Source organism: Syngnathus typhle, linkage group LG7 (genome assembly GCF_033458585.1).
Source record: "Syngnathus typhle isolate RoL2023-S1 ecotype Sweden linkage group LG7, RoL_Styp_1.0, whole genome shotgun sequence".
Classification (NCBI taxonomy): Eukaryota; Metazoa; Chordata; class Actinopteri; order Syngnathiformes; family Syngnathidae; genus Syngnathus; species Syngnathus typhle.
In genome coordinates this window covers 2753244-2768161 of record NC_083744.1, presented here as the reverse complement: position 1 = coordinate 2768161, position 14918 = coordinate 2753244, and the positions used below count along the sequence as shown (strand labels likewise).

The 14918-nt window shown below is 42.8% G+C and overlaps 1 protein-coding gene across 9 annotated transcripts in view; it reads left to right on the top strand.

Annotated features, from left to right (window-relative positions):
- Positions 1-14918, top strand: part of LOC133157566 (anoctamin-1-like) — a 149053-nt gene that overhangs the window by 67385 nt on the left and 66750 nt on the right. For all 9 annotated transcript variants that reach the window (XR_009715031.1, XM_061284206.1, XM_061284208.1 and 6 more), the window contains 4 exons: positions 1385-1449; positions 6247-6381; positions 8244-8404; positions 9896-9978. Coding sequence is in view for 8 of the 9 variants with exons in the window: in XM_061284206.1 (XP_061140190.1) it covers positions 1385-1449; positions 6247-6381; positions 8244-8404; positions 9896-9978 (444 nt within the window). In the remaining variant the exon portion in view is untranslated. The remainder of the gene's footprint in view (positions 1-1384; positions 1450-6246; positions 6382-8243; positions 8405-9895; positions 9979-14918) is intronic.

Here is a 14918-nt window from a genome sequence, read left to right as displayed (position 1 = left end):
TGGATCGGATATCGGCCCCGATATCAACAAAATAGATGGATCGGGTATCGGAAAATGCAGCCGATCTGTGAGCCGATACTTTCCTTAATCTATTGGGACGCGGGATACGTCATACGTCAGCAGCACGTGTGCCGCATGCCACGAGAGTTTTCTAAACAAACGCAAACATGGAGCGAACGTTCGCTTCTCTTCCCCGGGTTGCTAAGCGGACATCAAACCCTGCGCGTTCGCTTCTCTTCGGGTTGCTAATGGGACGTCAAAGGCTGCGCGTTCGCGTCTCTCCCGAATGGGGGGGGGGGGGCTAATCGGATGTCAAACGCTGCGTGTTCGCTTCTCTTCCGGGGGGGTGTAATGGGACGTCAAACGCTTTGTGTGGCGGGCTCCATCTAGTGTGGAAACTAAGAAGCTGAGCTCAAGCTTCTTGTGCGGGCCATATTCAATTATGTTTTCAGAATTTGCTGCGGGCCAATAAAAACTGGACCGTTAGTTTGGACACCCCTAATTTAGAGCAAAGAACTGTGTAGTCTGCCTGATGCCATTGCCTTTGGTCTTTTCTGTTCCACATGTAGAGTTATGTAGCTTGTTAAGTCAACCATAATACCGGATCGGTATCGGGTATCGACCGATACGCAAAGCCACGGCATCGGTATCGGTATCGAGACTGAAAAAGTCGGATCGGTGCATCTCTAGTGGTGAATGGTATTTGTTGTTTCGCTGGTCTCCAAAAAAACACTCGGTTGCCGATGGCTGGTCCGGGTAAGGAAGCACTTCGGTGACACACGGCTGATTGGGAAAAGATTTATTCAACCGATGTCAAAGTGATGTCTCTCCAAAAGTTAGAGTGGCCCCAAGAGCAAAGATGTTTCAGCTCTCGACAGCACAGATGTTCGCCCCAAAAAGGCCCGCGCGCTTCTTGCTCTTGCCCCTTGCGCGCCTTGCGCGCCTCTCTCTATCTCTTCTCCCCCATCATTTGTACCTCGTAAGACAACAGCTGCGGTTCGAGTCTCACTCTACTGGTTACCTCCGATGCCCTTAAAAGGGCATGGACATAGGTCTTCCTGGTCACGGACGAATGGCCCTTCCATATTCTAAGTACCTACACATTACTGAAACTAGAGCTTCTCTGTACCGCGAAAATAGCTTAGGGTCTTCTCACTGCTGCAAGGTCGCCATTTAAGGTGACATAGAGTGACGCATAGAATCCAAAATTTACCTTTTTCTCTTTCTTTTTCTTCTTTATTATGCATTTAATGGCTGGTGCAACTTGTACTCCGGAGCGACTTATAGTCCGGAAGATACGGTATATGTATTGACTACATGAATTCTTTGGAATGACATACATTGACATGCTGGGTTACCAACTGTGGTCTACTGTCTTTTTCAGCTACTGTACGAGGAGTGGGCAAACTACAGTGTCTTCTACAAGTACCAGCCCATTGGACTTGTGAGGTAAATCTGTCTGTCTCTCATTTCATCAACAATATCTGTCCATGTACCTTTTTATCTACCCATCGGTCCATTTGTCTACCTTCAAAAACATATAACACACTATAAAATATATACCGTAATTTCCGGACTATAAGCCGCACCGGACGATAAACTGCACCAGCTAAAATCCGGGGATATTCTAGTTTTTTTCTTATATAAGCCGCACCGGACTATAAGCCGCACATGCACACGAGTTTTTTACAAAGAAAGACAGTACACAGAAAGCCTTTTTAAAGTTTTAATAACATACTTTAACATGTCTAAACATTGCCTGTGACGCAGCAGTAGTGCCGCAGCAACACGGAAGTGTGCACGCGAGTTATTAACAAAGAAAGACTGGACACAGAAAGCTTTTTTAAAGTTTTAATAACATACCTTAACATTTCTTTCCAAACACTGCCTGTGACGCGGCAGTAATACCGCAGCAACAGGGAAGTAACACAGCACTAATAGGGTTTGATTAAATAAAACATACCGGTAAAAGTCACTGAGACGCGGCGTTAACACAGCAGCAACACGGTAGCACAGCATTAACAGGGCTGGTTAAAAAAACATAGCAGTAAAAGTAAAAAAAAGAGCTTCATCGTCTTCATCTTCCTCTTGTGCACTGAAACCATCGAAGTCTTCCTCCTCAGTGTCCGATTGCAATGGCGTTAGATATCCTTCGCCACACACTTTATCAGTCCCTCTTTGGTTGTCGCTTTTATGCATTTCTTCTAGCATTTTCCATGATGAGGGTGTGTTCATGCAAATTTTATTCATGCACGAAGCACTAGATTACATTAAACTAGTGAGCGACACGTATAGCTCCAGAGTAGACGGGACCACGAAATATAGAAAAGGGTGATGCAACACAATGTCATCAACATCGACTGCCTTTAGCTTAAAATCGGCATCATATGCATTTCTTTTGTCCCCCATAATGACGGTTTGTGTATAAAAGCTTCCTTTCAGTAATGTCCGTCTTGATCTCGTTCTGTCTCTTCTTTGTGTGAATTTTACGGCACGGATGGACATGCGATCAACACACCACTTTTCTCCCCAGTGACCGTGTCCATATATCCCTCCGCCCAGCAAAGCGGTGCTGCACAACAGCGGTCCACAGCCTTTTGACGAGTGTATAAAAGTGATCAAGTCATCATAAAAATCACGGGAAAAATCCTATATAAGCCGCACCGGACTATAAACCGCAGGGTTCAAAATTTGAGAAAAAAGTCGTGGCTTATAGTCCGAAATTTACGGTAGTATCTATTTGTGCCCTCATTTTAAGGCTATCTTTTAGATGCACATTAAGTTAATCATCGTAATTTTCGGACTATAAGCCGCACCAGCTAAAATTCGGGGTTATTTTAGTTTTTTTTCTTATATAAGCTGCACCGGACTATAAGATGCGCGTGTGCACGAGTTATTCACAGAGTAAGACAGTACACAGAAAGCCTTTTTAAAGTTTTAATAACATACTTTAACATGTCTTTCTAAACGTTACCTGTGATGCAGCAGTAGTACCGCAGCAATACGGAAGTGTGCACGCGAGTTATTTACAAAGAAAGATGGTACACAGAAAGCCTTTTTAAAGTTTTAATAACATAGCTTAACATTTCTTTCCAAACACTGTCAACCAACGATTCAACATATACTGTAATTCTACAACAGAACACAAGTAGACACACTTTCACACTTATTTTTCTGTTTCATTTTTACTTACTTCCGTGTTGCTGCGGTATACATAACTGCCGCGTGACAGGGAATGGATAAAGTGAGAAAGGGGTAGAATCGAAAAAGCTATGCTTCCTCCTACTCCTTTTCGAGCATTCTTTATTGATTTATTTACTTACGTATTATTATTATTATTAATTAATTAATTTAATTTATTTATTTCTGTTTGTTGGTTTATTTTTGTTTGTTTGCTGTATGGACTTACCGTAAATTCCGGACTATAAGTCACGACTTTTTTCCAAAGTTTTGGCTTATAGTCAGGTGCGGTTTATATGTATAAGGATTTTTTCGTGATTTTTGTGATGACTTGATCACTTGAAGATTCAAGATTCAAGAGTTTTTTATTCGCCATGTTTGAGCGTGCCAAACAAGGAATTTGACTTCGGTAAAACACACCCTCTGTTCAACATTTAGGTGACTAACAACACTCAGGACATGTGAAAAATGGCAAAAAATAAAATAAAATAAAAATCACTTTTATACACTGCGGTATCTTGATGAAAAAAACAACAACAAAAATACTATTTTGAAACACCACTATGGCTGCTGCTTATTCTGGCTGTGTTGCTTGTGACTATTATGAGCTTTAGTAGGAATGTACGCTAGGTGACCTGCGTCAAAGGGCTCTAAACCCTTTCTCTTACTCTGCCATGTGACTCAGAGATTACACAAAGCAGTAGCGCTGTTTGGACCATCTGCATTGTATTAAAACCCAATCAATCAGCATTTAAATTCAATTCTTCTGACATTTTGCTCACCAAAAACAAGTTGTAATGAACGTGAACTTTTAATGCATTTTATTCAGAAGGTTACTTTGAACCCCGAGGCTTAAATGGCGGCGCGGCGTATTTATGGATTTTTACAGCCTCCGGGGCGCTCTAGCAGGAAGCAAGAGCGAGACAGACGAAGAAGAGATAATGCGCCGAAGAAGACGTGCTAGTTTGTCAAGACGGTTGCGTCACCCTTTTCTTTATTTCGTGGTCCCGTCCGTCTACTCTGGAGCTATACGTGTCGCTCGCTAGTTTAATGCGCTTCGTGCATGAATAAAATTAACATGAACAGACCCTCATCACACTCGAAGAAAGGCATAAAAGCGACGACGAAAGAGAGACTGAGAAAATGTGAGGCGAAGGATATCTAACGTTATTCCAATCGGACGCTGAGGAGGAAGGCTTCGATGGTTTCAGTGCACTGGAGGAAGATGAAGACGATGAAGCTCTTTTTTTACTTTTACTGGTATGTTTTTTAACGAGCCCTGTTGGTGCTGTACTACCGTGTTGCTGCTGTGTTACCGCCGCGTCTCAGTGACTTTTACCGGGTATGTTTTTTTTAATCCAGCCCTATTAGTCTTGTGTTACTTCCGTGTTGCTGCGGTATTACTGCCGCGGCACGGGCAGTGTTTGGAAAGAAATGTAAATTTATGTTATTAAAACTTTAAAAAAGCTTTCTGTGTCCAGTCTTTCTTTGTTAATAACTCTCGTTGGAAAGAAATGTTAAGGTACGTGATTAAAACTTTAAAAAAGCTTTCTGTGTCCAGTCTTTCTTTGTTAATAACTCGCGTGCACACTTCCGTGTTGCTGCGGTACTACTGCTGCGTCACAACTTTAAAAAGGCTTTCTGTGAACGGTCTTTCTTTGTAAAAACACGTGTGCACGTGCGTCTTATAGTCCGGTGCGGCTTATATAAGAAAAAAACTCAAATATCCCCCAATTTTAGCTGGTGCGGTTTATAATCCGGTGCGGTTTATAGTCCGGAATTTACGGTATATGTGGCACTTTAGAGTGTTATTTGTTTTTTTTCTTTTTTGTTTTGGATGTTCGAAATAAAGATATCAATCAATCAAGTAACAGAGCACTAATAGGGCTGGGTTGAAAAAAACATACCGGTAAAAGTCACTAAGACGCGGCTGTAACACAGCAGCAACACGGTGGCACAGCACTAACAGGGCTGGTTTAAAAAACATACCAGTAAAAGTAAATAAAGAGCCAGTAAAAGAGCCGTCTTCATCTTCCTCCTGTGCACTGAAACCATCGAAGTCTTCCTCCTCAGTGTCCGATTGGAATAGCATTAGATATCCTTCGCCACACACTTTCTCAGTCTCTCTTTCGTCGTCGGTTTTATGCATTTCTCCTAGGATTTTCCATGATGAGGGTCTGTTCATATAGCTCGAGAGTAGACGTGACTGGGAAATAAAGAAAGAAAAGATGAAAACGATGTCATCAACAATTGGCCAAATCGACTGCCTTTAACTTAAAAGCGGTATAATATGCATTTCTTTTGTCCCCCATATTGACAGTTTGTGTATAAAAGCTTCCTTTCCGTAATGTCCGTCTTAATCTCGTTCTGTCTTTTCTTTGTGTGAATTATACAGCACTATTTGTCTGGCGGATGGACATGCGATCAACACGCCACTTTTCTACCCAGTGGCCGTGTCACATATCCCTCCGCCCAGCAAAGCGGTGCCGCACAACAGCGGTCCACAGCCTTTTTACGAGTGTATAAAAGCGATCAAGTCATCACAAAAATCACGGAAAAAATCCTATATAAGCCGCACCGGACTGTAAACCGCAGGGTTCGAAATTTGAGAAAAAAGTTGCGGCTTATAGGCCAAAATCTATGGAATGGCGGTTCGGGGAAGTAATGTGGTCTCTCTCTCTCTCTCTCTCTCTCTCTCTCTCTCTCTCTCTCTCTCTCTCTCTCTCTCTCTCTCTCTCTCTCTCTCTCTCTCTCTCTCTCTCTCTCTCTCTCTCTCTCTCTCTCTCTCTCTCTCTCTCTCTCTCTCTCTCTCTCTCCCTCTCCCTCTCTCTCTCTCTCTCTCTCTCTCTCTCTCTCTCTCTCCCTCTCTCCCTCTCTCCCTCTCTCTCTCTCTCTCTCTCTCTCTCTCTCTCTCTCTCTCTCTCTCTCTCTCTCTCTCTCTCTCTCTCTCTCTCTCTCTCTCTCTCTCTCTCTCTCTCTCTCTCTCTCTCTCTCTCTCTCTCTCTCTCTCTCTCTCCAACCTGCTTGAAAGTGTCATTTGACATGTTGTTTTGTCATTTTCTTCAGGAAGTACTTTGGAGAGAAGATTGGACTGTACTTTGCCTGGTTGGGACTCTACACCCAGATGCTGATTGCTGCTTCCCTCGTGGGAGTCATTGTTTTTCTGTATGGATGTGCAACAGTTGATGACAATATTCCAAGGTAAACTTCATTACAGTAGAATACAATTCCTCTAACACGCACACGATGTAAAACCCATACATTGCTGGGACTACATGTTGCTGCCACAAAAACTTTAACACGCAAACTCCACTCAGCAATGTACATTTGAGACGACAACCGACAGAGTGTGACTCAGATATGCTAGCGCCTTTACCCGTTCCTAGCTCAAGGGCACCAAACTTACACAAGGCCGTGAACTGTGTTCCCTCCATTAGAAGGGACTGTTCGTAGCCACTCAGCTATGACTTCCTGCGTCACATGAAAATATGAAAGTAAAGTTATTTGATTTTAAACATTAAGGCCTCTGCTTCTCATCACGCACAGGATATTATGACACATGCTGCCATTTGTCATCAGTGTAGAGACAAAACACACGTCTAGTATTGGTGATTATGTTACTTATACTTTGGAAAAGATCACTTGTTGAAACCATTAGCAACATCTTGTGTGCTCTGGGCAGCACTGAAACATGTGCCAAATAACAGGTTGATGAGACAATTTGTGCTGCAGATCTTTCACTATTTTGGTTTTGTCAGGATAGGAATCAGCTATATTGACTAAGTTTGTGGATGCCAAACAGGGAATTTGACTCCGGTTGACCTCTGTACAACATTTAAGTGACTAACAACATTCAGGTAACTAAAAACATTTAAGTGACGAGAACAGGATGTTAATGCACAATGATGACTCTGAGTCTCTATGAGTGGTGAGAGTTCATCAGAGCGACATCTAAAAATCCTAAAATGTGATTTCCAGGGATCTATTTTTCACATCCTGTCTCTTATAGTTCAAGTGTACCTATGATGAAAATTACAGACCTCTGTCATAATTTTAAGTGGGATAAACAATCGGTGGATAACTATATAAGTATATGACCGTGTATGAGAATGTGTGAAACAGCAAGCTGATTTAAAACAGTCAATGGCATCCGTCTGATATCAATGATCTTTGCACCACAGACCGCTTCTGTGTATTTTGATAGACCGTTGAAGATCAGGTGCAATATCACCAAAAGGACAGTCCAGTCGGTGGCGGCGTTTGTTTGCCATCGCCTCAGCTCGAGTCAAGCAGCCGTTGGCTGGTTACCATAATGACCACCAAGAACAAGCCGGCCACCTCAATGGTTTTTCATGCGTTACCAGCACTGTGTTTATAGTCTGGCCAACTTCTTGCTGCAGATCTTCTCTACCCATCTCTAGCATGGAATGCAATTGCTTTTTATGATTTTTTTTATATTTTGTGAATCTTTTATCTTTCAATCGATCTGCTTTTTCAAATAAAAAAACTTCACAATATAAACCCCCCTCCCGCAAAGTAAAATTGTTCCATCCATCCGTCCATTTTCTGTACCGCTTAGTCCCCACTGGGGTCGCGGGCGTGCTGGAGCCTATCGCAGCCGTCATCGGGCAGTAGGCGGGGGACACCCTGAACCGGTTGCCAGCCAATCGCAGGGCACACAGAGACAAACAACCATTTGCACTCGCACTCACACCTAGGGACAATTTGGAGTGTTCAATCGGCCTACCAAGCATGTTTTTGGGATGTGGGAGGAAACCGGAGTGCCCGGAGAAAACCCATGCGGGCCCGGGGAGAACATGCAAACTCCACACAGGGAGGGCCGGAGGTGGAATCGAACCCGCACCCTCCTAACTGTGACCATTTAGCTGAACAGAACAAGATAAATAAATCTTGATAGTATGTTCACTCCTTGGGATATTTTCACCTGCCTAAAAAGTGATCAAACTTGCAGCTGATACAGTGGTGCCTTTTAACCTAAAGTTTCAATTTTGCTAATTTTAAGACCTTTATATTGAACTTTATATTCAAATTGTGTCTTACAGCATGGAGATATGCCACGAAAAAAACAACATCACAATGTGTCCTTTGTGTGATAAAGTGTGCAGCTACTGGAAGCTGAGTTCTGCTTGTGGAACTGCAAGAGCCAGTCACTTATTCGACAACCCAGCAACCGTATTCTTCTCTATATTCATGGCTCTTTGGGGTGGGTGAACGCACGCACGCACGCACACTCACAGAATATTTTAAATATTTGCATTTTAGCTTCTCTCGTAACATTTTAGCATGCTGTATGTTGATTCTGATTCTGGTTTAAATTATTGATGTCAATCTCAAACAGCATTAGAGTAATTCTGCTTAAAAAACATTGTTGTGATTGTTGTTATTGATTAGTGTCATTCGTAAATCTCATCGACTATTTAGGAAAACAAATACAGCAAATGCCTAATAACTTGGAACTGTGTATGTGTGTGTGTGTGTGTGCGCGTGCGTGTGCGTGCATGCGTGTGCGCGCGCGTGTGTATGCGTGCGTGCGCGTGTGTGTGTCAAAAGGAAATTCTAGCTGATTTCATATTGTACATCTAATATTAAAAAAAAAAGTTTCTTTATAATGAATTGCCCTGAAAATTAAGCTAACAATAAACAGTCTAAAGGATTTAGTCTTTACAAGGAAGTTATTGTGTATAGGATACAAGTGAATTGAGTGAAAATGAATTTATATGATGTTGTGAATTGAATCTTGTTTTTAATTGACGCAAATACTAAATTCATTCAGAGGGATCCTAAATTCAGAACGATATTTTCTGACTTTCAACCCTTTCAATTAAGCTTTACACCTGATTATATTTGAGTGGGATATGATTAATATGATTCAAATTACAGTCAAACCTCGGTTTTCGACCACAATTCGTTCCAGAAGGCGGTTCTAGAAGTGAATCGGTCAAATTCCGAATCTTTTTTTCCCATTACAAATAATGGAAACAATTCGAATCTGTTCCAAGACTAAAAAAAGCGCCTTTTTTAAGCATTCTTAATTGGCGCATTTTTGTCCGATCGCGCAACCGCAGCGCACCGCCGAACGCGCAACAGTAGCACGTCGCCGACCGCGCAACTACACCGTGCTGGTCGCATTATTGAGACAGAGCCGTCGCTGAAATTTAGAAAATATTTTTAAAGTCCTGATGTACTTTCCAAAATTTAAGTGGACCTCAGTACGCAAGGATCTTAATTTGATCTGATTGCACAACCGCAGCGTGCCGGGCGCTCACTGTCGCATTGCTTTAGGAGCGTCTTTGTGTTTTAGGAGGCATGATTAGGGGTTAATACAATCCTCAAGGTAACAAAAATACAATAACAAACAGAGTCAGTCGGCATTCGATCCGCGTGGTCGGGTTTTCTCAGGTCCTTTCGGCTCATCTCGCAAGGTTCGACCTCCGAATTTTGTTCGACAACCGAAGCAAAAAAATCTCGAATTTTTCGTTCGAATTCTGATTTTTCGAGAACCGGGACGTTCGAAAACCGAGGTCTGACTGTATTTAATTAACCACAATGCACTGGAGTTTATGAGATTTAAACATGTCACACCAGGTGCATTTCCCATGACAAAAATAAATACCCCGCACATAAAAATACATCTTCCGAATTCCTTTTCTGACGATCTTTGACGATTGTCCTCTATTTTGTCTTTAAACATAAGCTGCCATGTTCATGGAGCATTGGAAGAGGAGGCAAATGAGACTTAATTATGAATGGGACCTGACTGGATTTGAAGACGAGGAGGTAAGGCTTAAATGTTAGGTTATTTGTATGGCCAATCCAATTAAGCCATGATCGCCCCGGTTTTCCAAAGTCAGTAGCAAAGTCATTCACACATACAACTGGGCAAAGCAAATAAATTGTCTTCTAATTGTTACAATATGAAAAATAGTCTGTGATTGGCTGGCAGCCAGTTCAGGGTGTCCCCTACCTGCTGCTCGACGTCAGGTGGCATAAGCTCCAGCACGCCCGCGACCCTAGTGAGGACAAGCGATTTGAAACATTTATGAATGGATGAAAAACAGTATCCTTCCATCCATTCATTTTCTGAATCTCTCTTCCTCACGAGGACCATCGAGAGGGTCTGGGCTCCAGTCTTCCCTTGAACCTTCCTGTCTGGCATTTGCAATGTTCTCTCCCCATGCTGAGTGGGTTTCCTCCCACATTCCCAATACATGCACGTGATTATTATCAATTGAGAACTTTTCATGGAGTGTGAATGTGATTTTGAACTGTTGTTTTAACCATGTCCTACGATTGACTGCCGACCAGTTCAGAGTGTACTCCATCCATCACCTAGTCATCTTGAAGAGGATGAATGAAGATGAAAAAAACTATATAGCAGCCTTGTGAAAATGGACAGATGAAACTTTGCATTTTTTATCTTGTACTTGTTTCCTTCTCTTCCACTGTTTAAACAAGATATGGAACAATCCTTTTTCAAGTACTGTATTTTCCGCCCTATTAGGCGCACCGGGGTATAAGGCGCACCTTCAATGAACGGCCCATTTTAAAACTTTGTCCATATATAAGGCGCACCGGACTATAAGGCGCATAAAATAGAAGCTTTACTGCAACAAACTGAGGTTGACTAGGGTTGCGGTATGCACCCACTAGCCAATAACCAATCGCGTTTCTCAAACGATCTCCTATAAAATTATCAGAACTGACTAAAGTTCGATCTAACGCATTGGTACTACTTACCTATGTTTCCCTTCCATATCGATCCGTAGATTTACTCGAAACATTAACAGAGCAGCCTATTTTCACATGAAATAGCCTCGCGCGTATAGCAGCTATCGTTATAGCATTAGCCATCCGCAAAAACCCATGACTCTCAGCTCGCAATCTCCCATGAGCCTCAGCAAAGTGTAAACAATCGCGTTTCTCAAACGAGCTCCTATAAAATGATCAGAACTGACTAAAGTTCGATCTAACGCATTGGTACTACTTACCTATGTTTCCCTTCCATATCGATCCGTAGATTTACTCGAAACATGAACAGAGTAGCCTATTTTGACCTGAAATAGCCTCACGCGCATAGCAGCTATCGTTATAGCATTAGCCATCTGCAAAAAAACATGACCCTCAGCTCGCAATCTCCCATGAGCCTCAGCAAAATGTAAACAATCGCGTCTCTCAAACGAGCTCCTATAAAATGATCAGAACTGACTAAAGTTCGATCTAACGCATTGGTACCACTTACCTATGTTTCCCTTCCATATCGATCCGTAGATTTACTCGAAACATTAACGGAGCAGCCTATTTTGAAATGAAATAGCCTCGCGGGTACAACAGCTATTCGGTGACGCCCCCTGACTACAGTTACCGTAATGCTGGGAAGCGATGCGACCTTGTAATTTACTAGTCGTACTAAAACGTACTAAAACATTTTGGCAGAGCACTGTGTACAACCAGTCTGGATCAACAAATTCATCACTTGATCTATATATAAGGCGCACCGGACTATAAGGCGCGCTTATGTTGACTTTTGATAAAATTTTTGGTTTTTAGGTGCAGGGGGTGGAGTTGCCATACTGTTTAATGTCTCCCTCAAATGCAAAAAGATGTTATATGGACATTTTAATTCATTTGAATATGTTGCTCTTCAGTTTAATTCCTTTATTCGGGCAGTTTTATGGCAGTTTTTTTTTTTGGTTGAATGAGGGAGACGCTGCTGTCCCACGCTTCTTGGTTAACTAAACAACGAAACAACTAAAACAACTCTAAATGAACTAGAGAACTAGTATGGGAGCCAGAAAAAAACATCTCGGAGGATATTGACGACCTAAAAAAGGCGCTTGATTTCCTCACGTAAGAGGTGTCTGCTGTCCACAAACAGCAGAAAATCATTATGGGCCTGGTGGATTAGGTGAAATCCCTCAAGGTCCAGAACGCAGAAAAAGAAAGATCGAGCTGTTGGAGAACCGGGTTGCCGATCTAGAGCAATATTCCAGGATTAATGACATCATAATCTCTGGACTGGATATAAAACCACGGTTTTATGCACATGCAATAACCCGTGAAAAGCGAGATGAACTCACCGAGCAAGATGCCAACTCTGTGGAGGAGCAGGTGTCCGGCTTTTTCCATTCACATGAAATCAAACTGGACATAAACAAGACAGAGGCATGTCATCTCCTTCCTTGCAGAAAAGAAACCGACAAACCAGCTGTGGTTATACGGTATGCAAACAAAGTTCAAAACTGAGCTTCTAAAACAAGGCCGACAACTGAGAGGAAACAACGTGTACATGAATGAACATCTAACAAAGAGGAATGCTAACAACGTTCGAAAAGCCCGTTTTCTGCGGAAACAGAAGAAAAGAAAATCTACTTGGACTGCAAACAGGAACATTTTCATTAAAGTAAATGGTTACCCGGAAGAGGCTTAAGTGGTGTGCGTCAGGAGTTTGGAAGAATTGGATAAGTTTGAGTGACACTCTTCATCCATGGGACCTATCCTTTTTTTGAAGAGACACTTACTTAGTGGAAGAACTCTTTTGTTGCTGCTGACGTCTTGGCTATTTTTTTATGTGGACTTATGCGGACAGTGGTGCAGTTGCGTGTGTGTGTGAGAGTATGTTGTGTGTGTATGTGTAAGCATGCAGAGGTGTACGAACCAATCACAAGTGGGCGGCGACAAGAACGGTACATGATCCTTGCTATACATTATCAGTGCTCCCCCAGACTCGTTGCAGGGGGCCAGGGGCCGCAGGCCCCCCCAATGGGAGCCGCAGTGGGCCGGGGGCCACAGGCCTTCATTGGCTACAGGGGCCACAGGCCCCCATTGGGGGCCGCAGGCGGCCAGGGGCAACGCCCCGGAGGGGGTTCAGGGGGAAACGCTCCCTGGAAACTCCTGGATTTTGGCAGTATAGCAACCTCGAAACCATTAATTTCATCACTCAATTTCAACAATTTTGTTAAAAAAATATTCCTGCTTGGTGAATATAATACATTCAAGCCTCGGTTTTCGACCACAATCCGTTCCAGAAGGCGGTTCAAGAAGCAAATCGGTTGAATCCCGAATCTATTTTTCACATTACAAATAATGGAAAATGTTTAATCCGTTCCAAAACTTTAAGCATTTTTTTATTTGCACGTTTCTGTCCGATCGTGCAACTGCAGCGCACCGCCGAACACGCAACTGTAGCGCGTCGCTGACCACGCAACAGTAACGCGTCGCCGACCACGCAACTGCACCGCACTGGTTGCATTATTGTGACAGAGCCGTAGCTGGAATTTAGAAAACATTTCTAAACTCCTGATTTACTTTCCAAATGGTTGTTTGTCTCTGTGTGCCCTGCGATTGGCTGGCAACCGGTTCAGGGTGTCTCCCGCCTACTGCCCGATGACGGCTGGGATAGGCTCCAGCACGCCCGCGACCCCAGTGGGGACTAAGCAGTACAGAAAATGGACGGATGGATGGATTTTTAATGTCCTGATGTACTTTCCAAAATGTAAGTGTACCTCAGTGCGCAGGGACCTTAATTTAGTCCGATCGCGCAACCGCAGTGCGCCGGTCGCATTGCTTTAAGAGCGTCTTTGTGTTCCGAGTTGTAAGATGACACTGCTCTCGAGCCATGCCCATCTGAAGCAGTTCCTGATCCCGTTCGACTTGTCTATTTCCCTGGCACTATCCTCGTCTTTTTTCTCTAAAACATTCGCCGTGGTGGCTAAAACCTTTGCTAATTAGGCAAATGAGTAGGCAAATGATGTGGCGAAGTAGCGCCAAAATGCTGCCGAAAATAAGGCAGTTGTTGTCGCAATACTGCTGCCAGCAATTAAATAAACAATTCTTTCAACGTATTTGCACGCCTGCGACCCCCGTGGGGAAAAAGCGGTACAGACGATGGATGGATGGATGGATGGATGGATGGATGGATGGATGGATGGATGGATGGATGGATGGATGGATGGATGGTTCTACACCACAGGTGTCAAACTCAAGGCCTGGAGGCCAGATACGGCCCGCCACATCATTTTATGTGGCCCACAAAGACAAATTGTGCATCAAAGTTGTGTGTTACGTGTTACTAGAATTGCAAATTGTCTTCACTTTTATTAATATCTTTTTTTAGTTTTTTTATATTTGACCAGTTTTTACTCGTCTGATTTAAAAACGAGTTATTTGTCTGTTTTGTAGCTTTTACTGTATATAATATGAGGTGCTCATACATTTATTTGGGTTGACAGTCATAATAGCCCTCGGAAAGAAGCTATGACTACAATGCCGCCCGCGAAAAACATAAGTTTGACTCCCCTGATCTACACGATTCACGAAAATGATACTCCCAACGGAAAAAAAACACGGAAATCCGCGGATCCGCGGAAGATTCTCATCCCTGCATTATGCAGGACTTAAATTCTGATATTGATCCAGAAAGTAACTTCTTTAATAATGAGATAAATTTTAATTACTACACTGATGACCAATTTAAAAGTAATCTTGAACATGGAGTATCGATTATACACTTAAACAGCAGAAGCTTATATACACATTTTCAAAATATAAAAGATTACTTAGGACAATTCACCACACCCTTTAGTATCATAGCCATCTCAGAAACCTGGCTGAGCCTAGAGAAAGGGGTGGACTTTGATCTAGACGGGTATGAACTAAACTTCATTAATAGGGCTGATAACAGGGGAGGAGGGGCAGCCTTATATGTAGATAAAAGACTA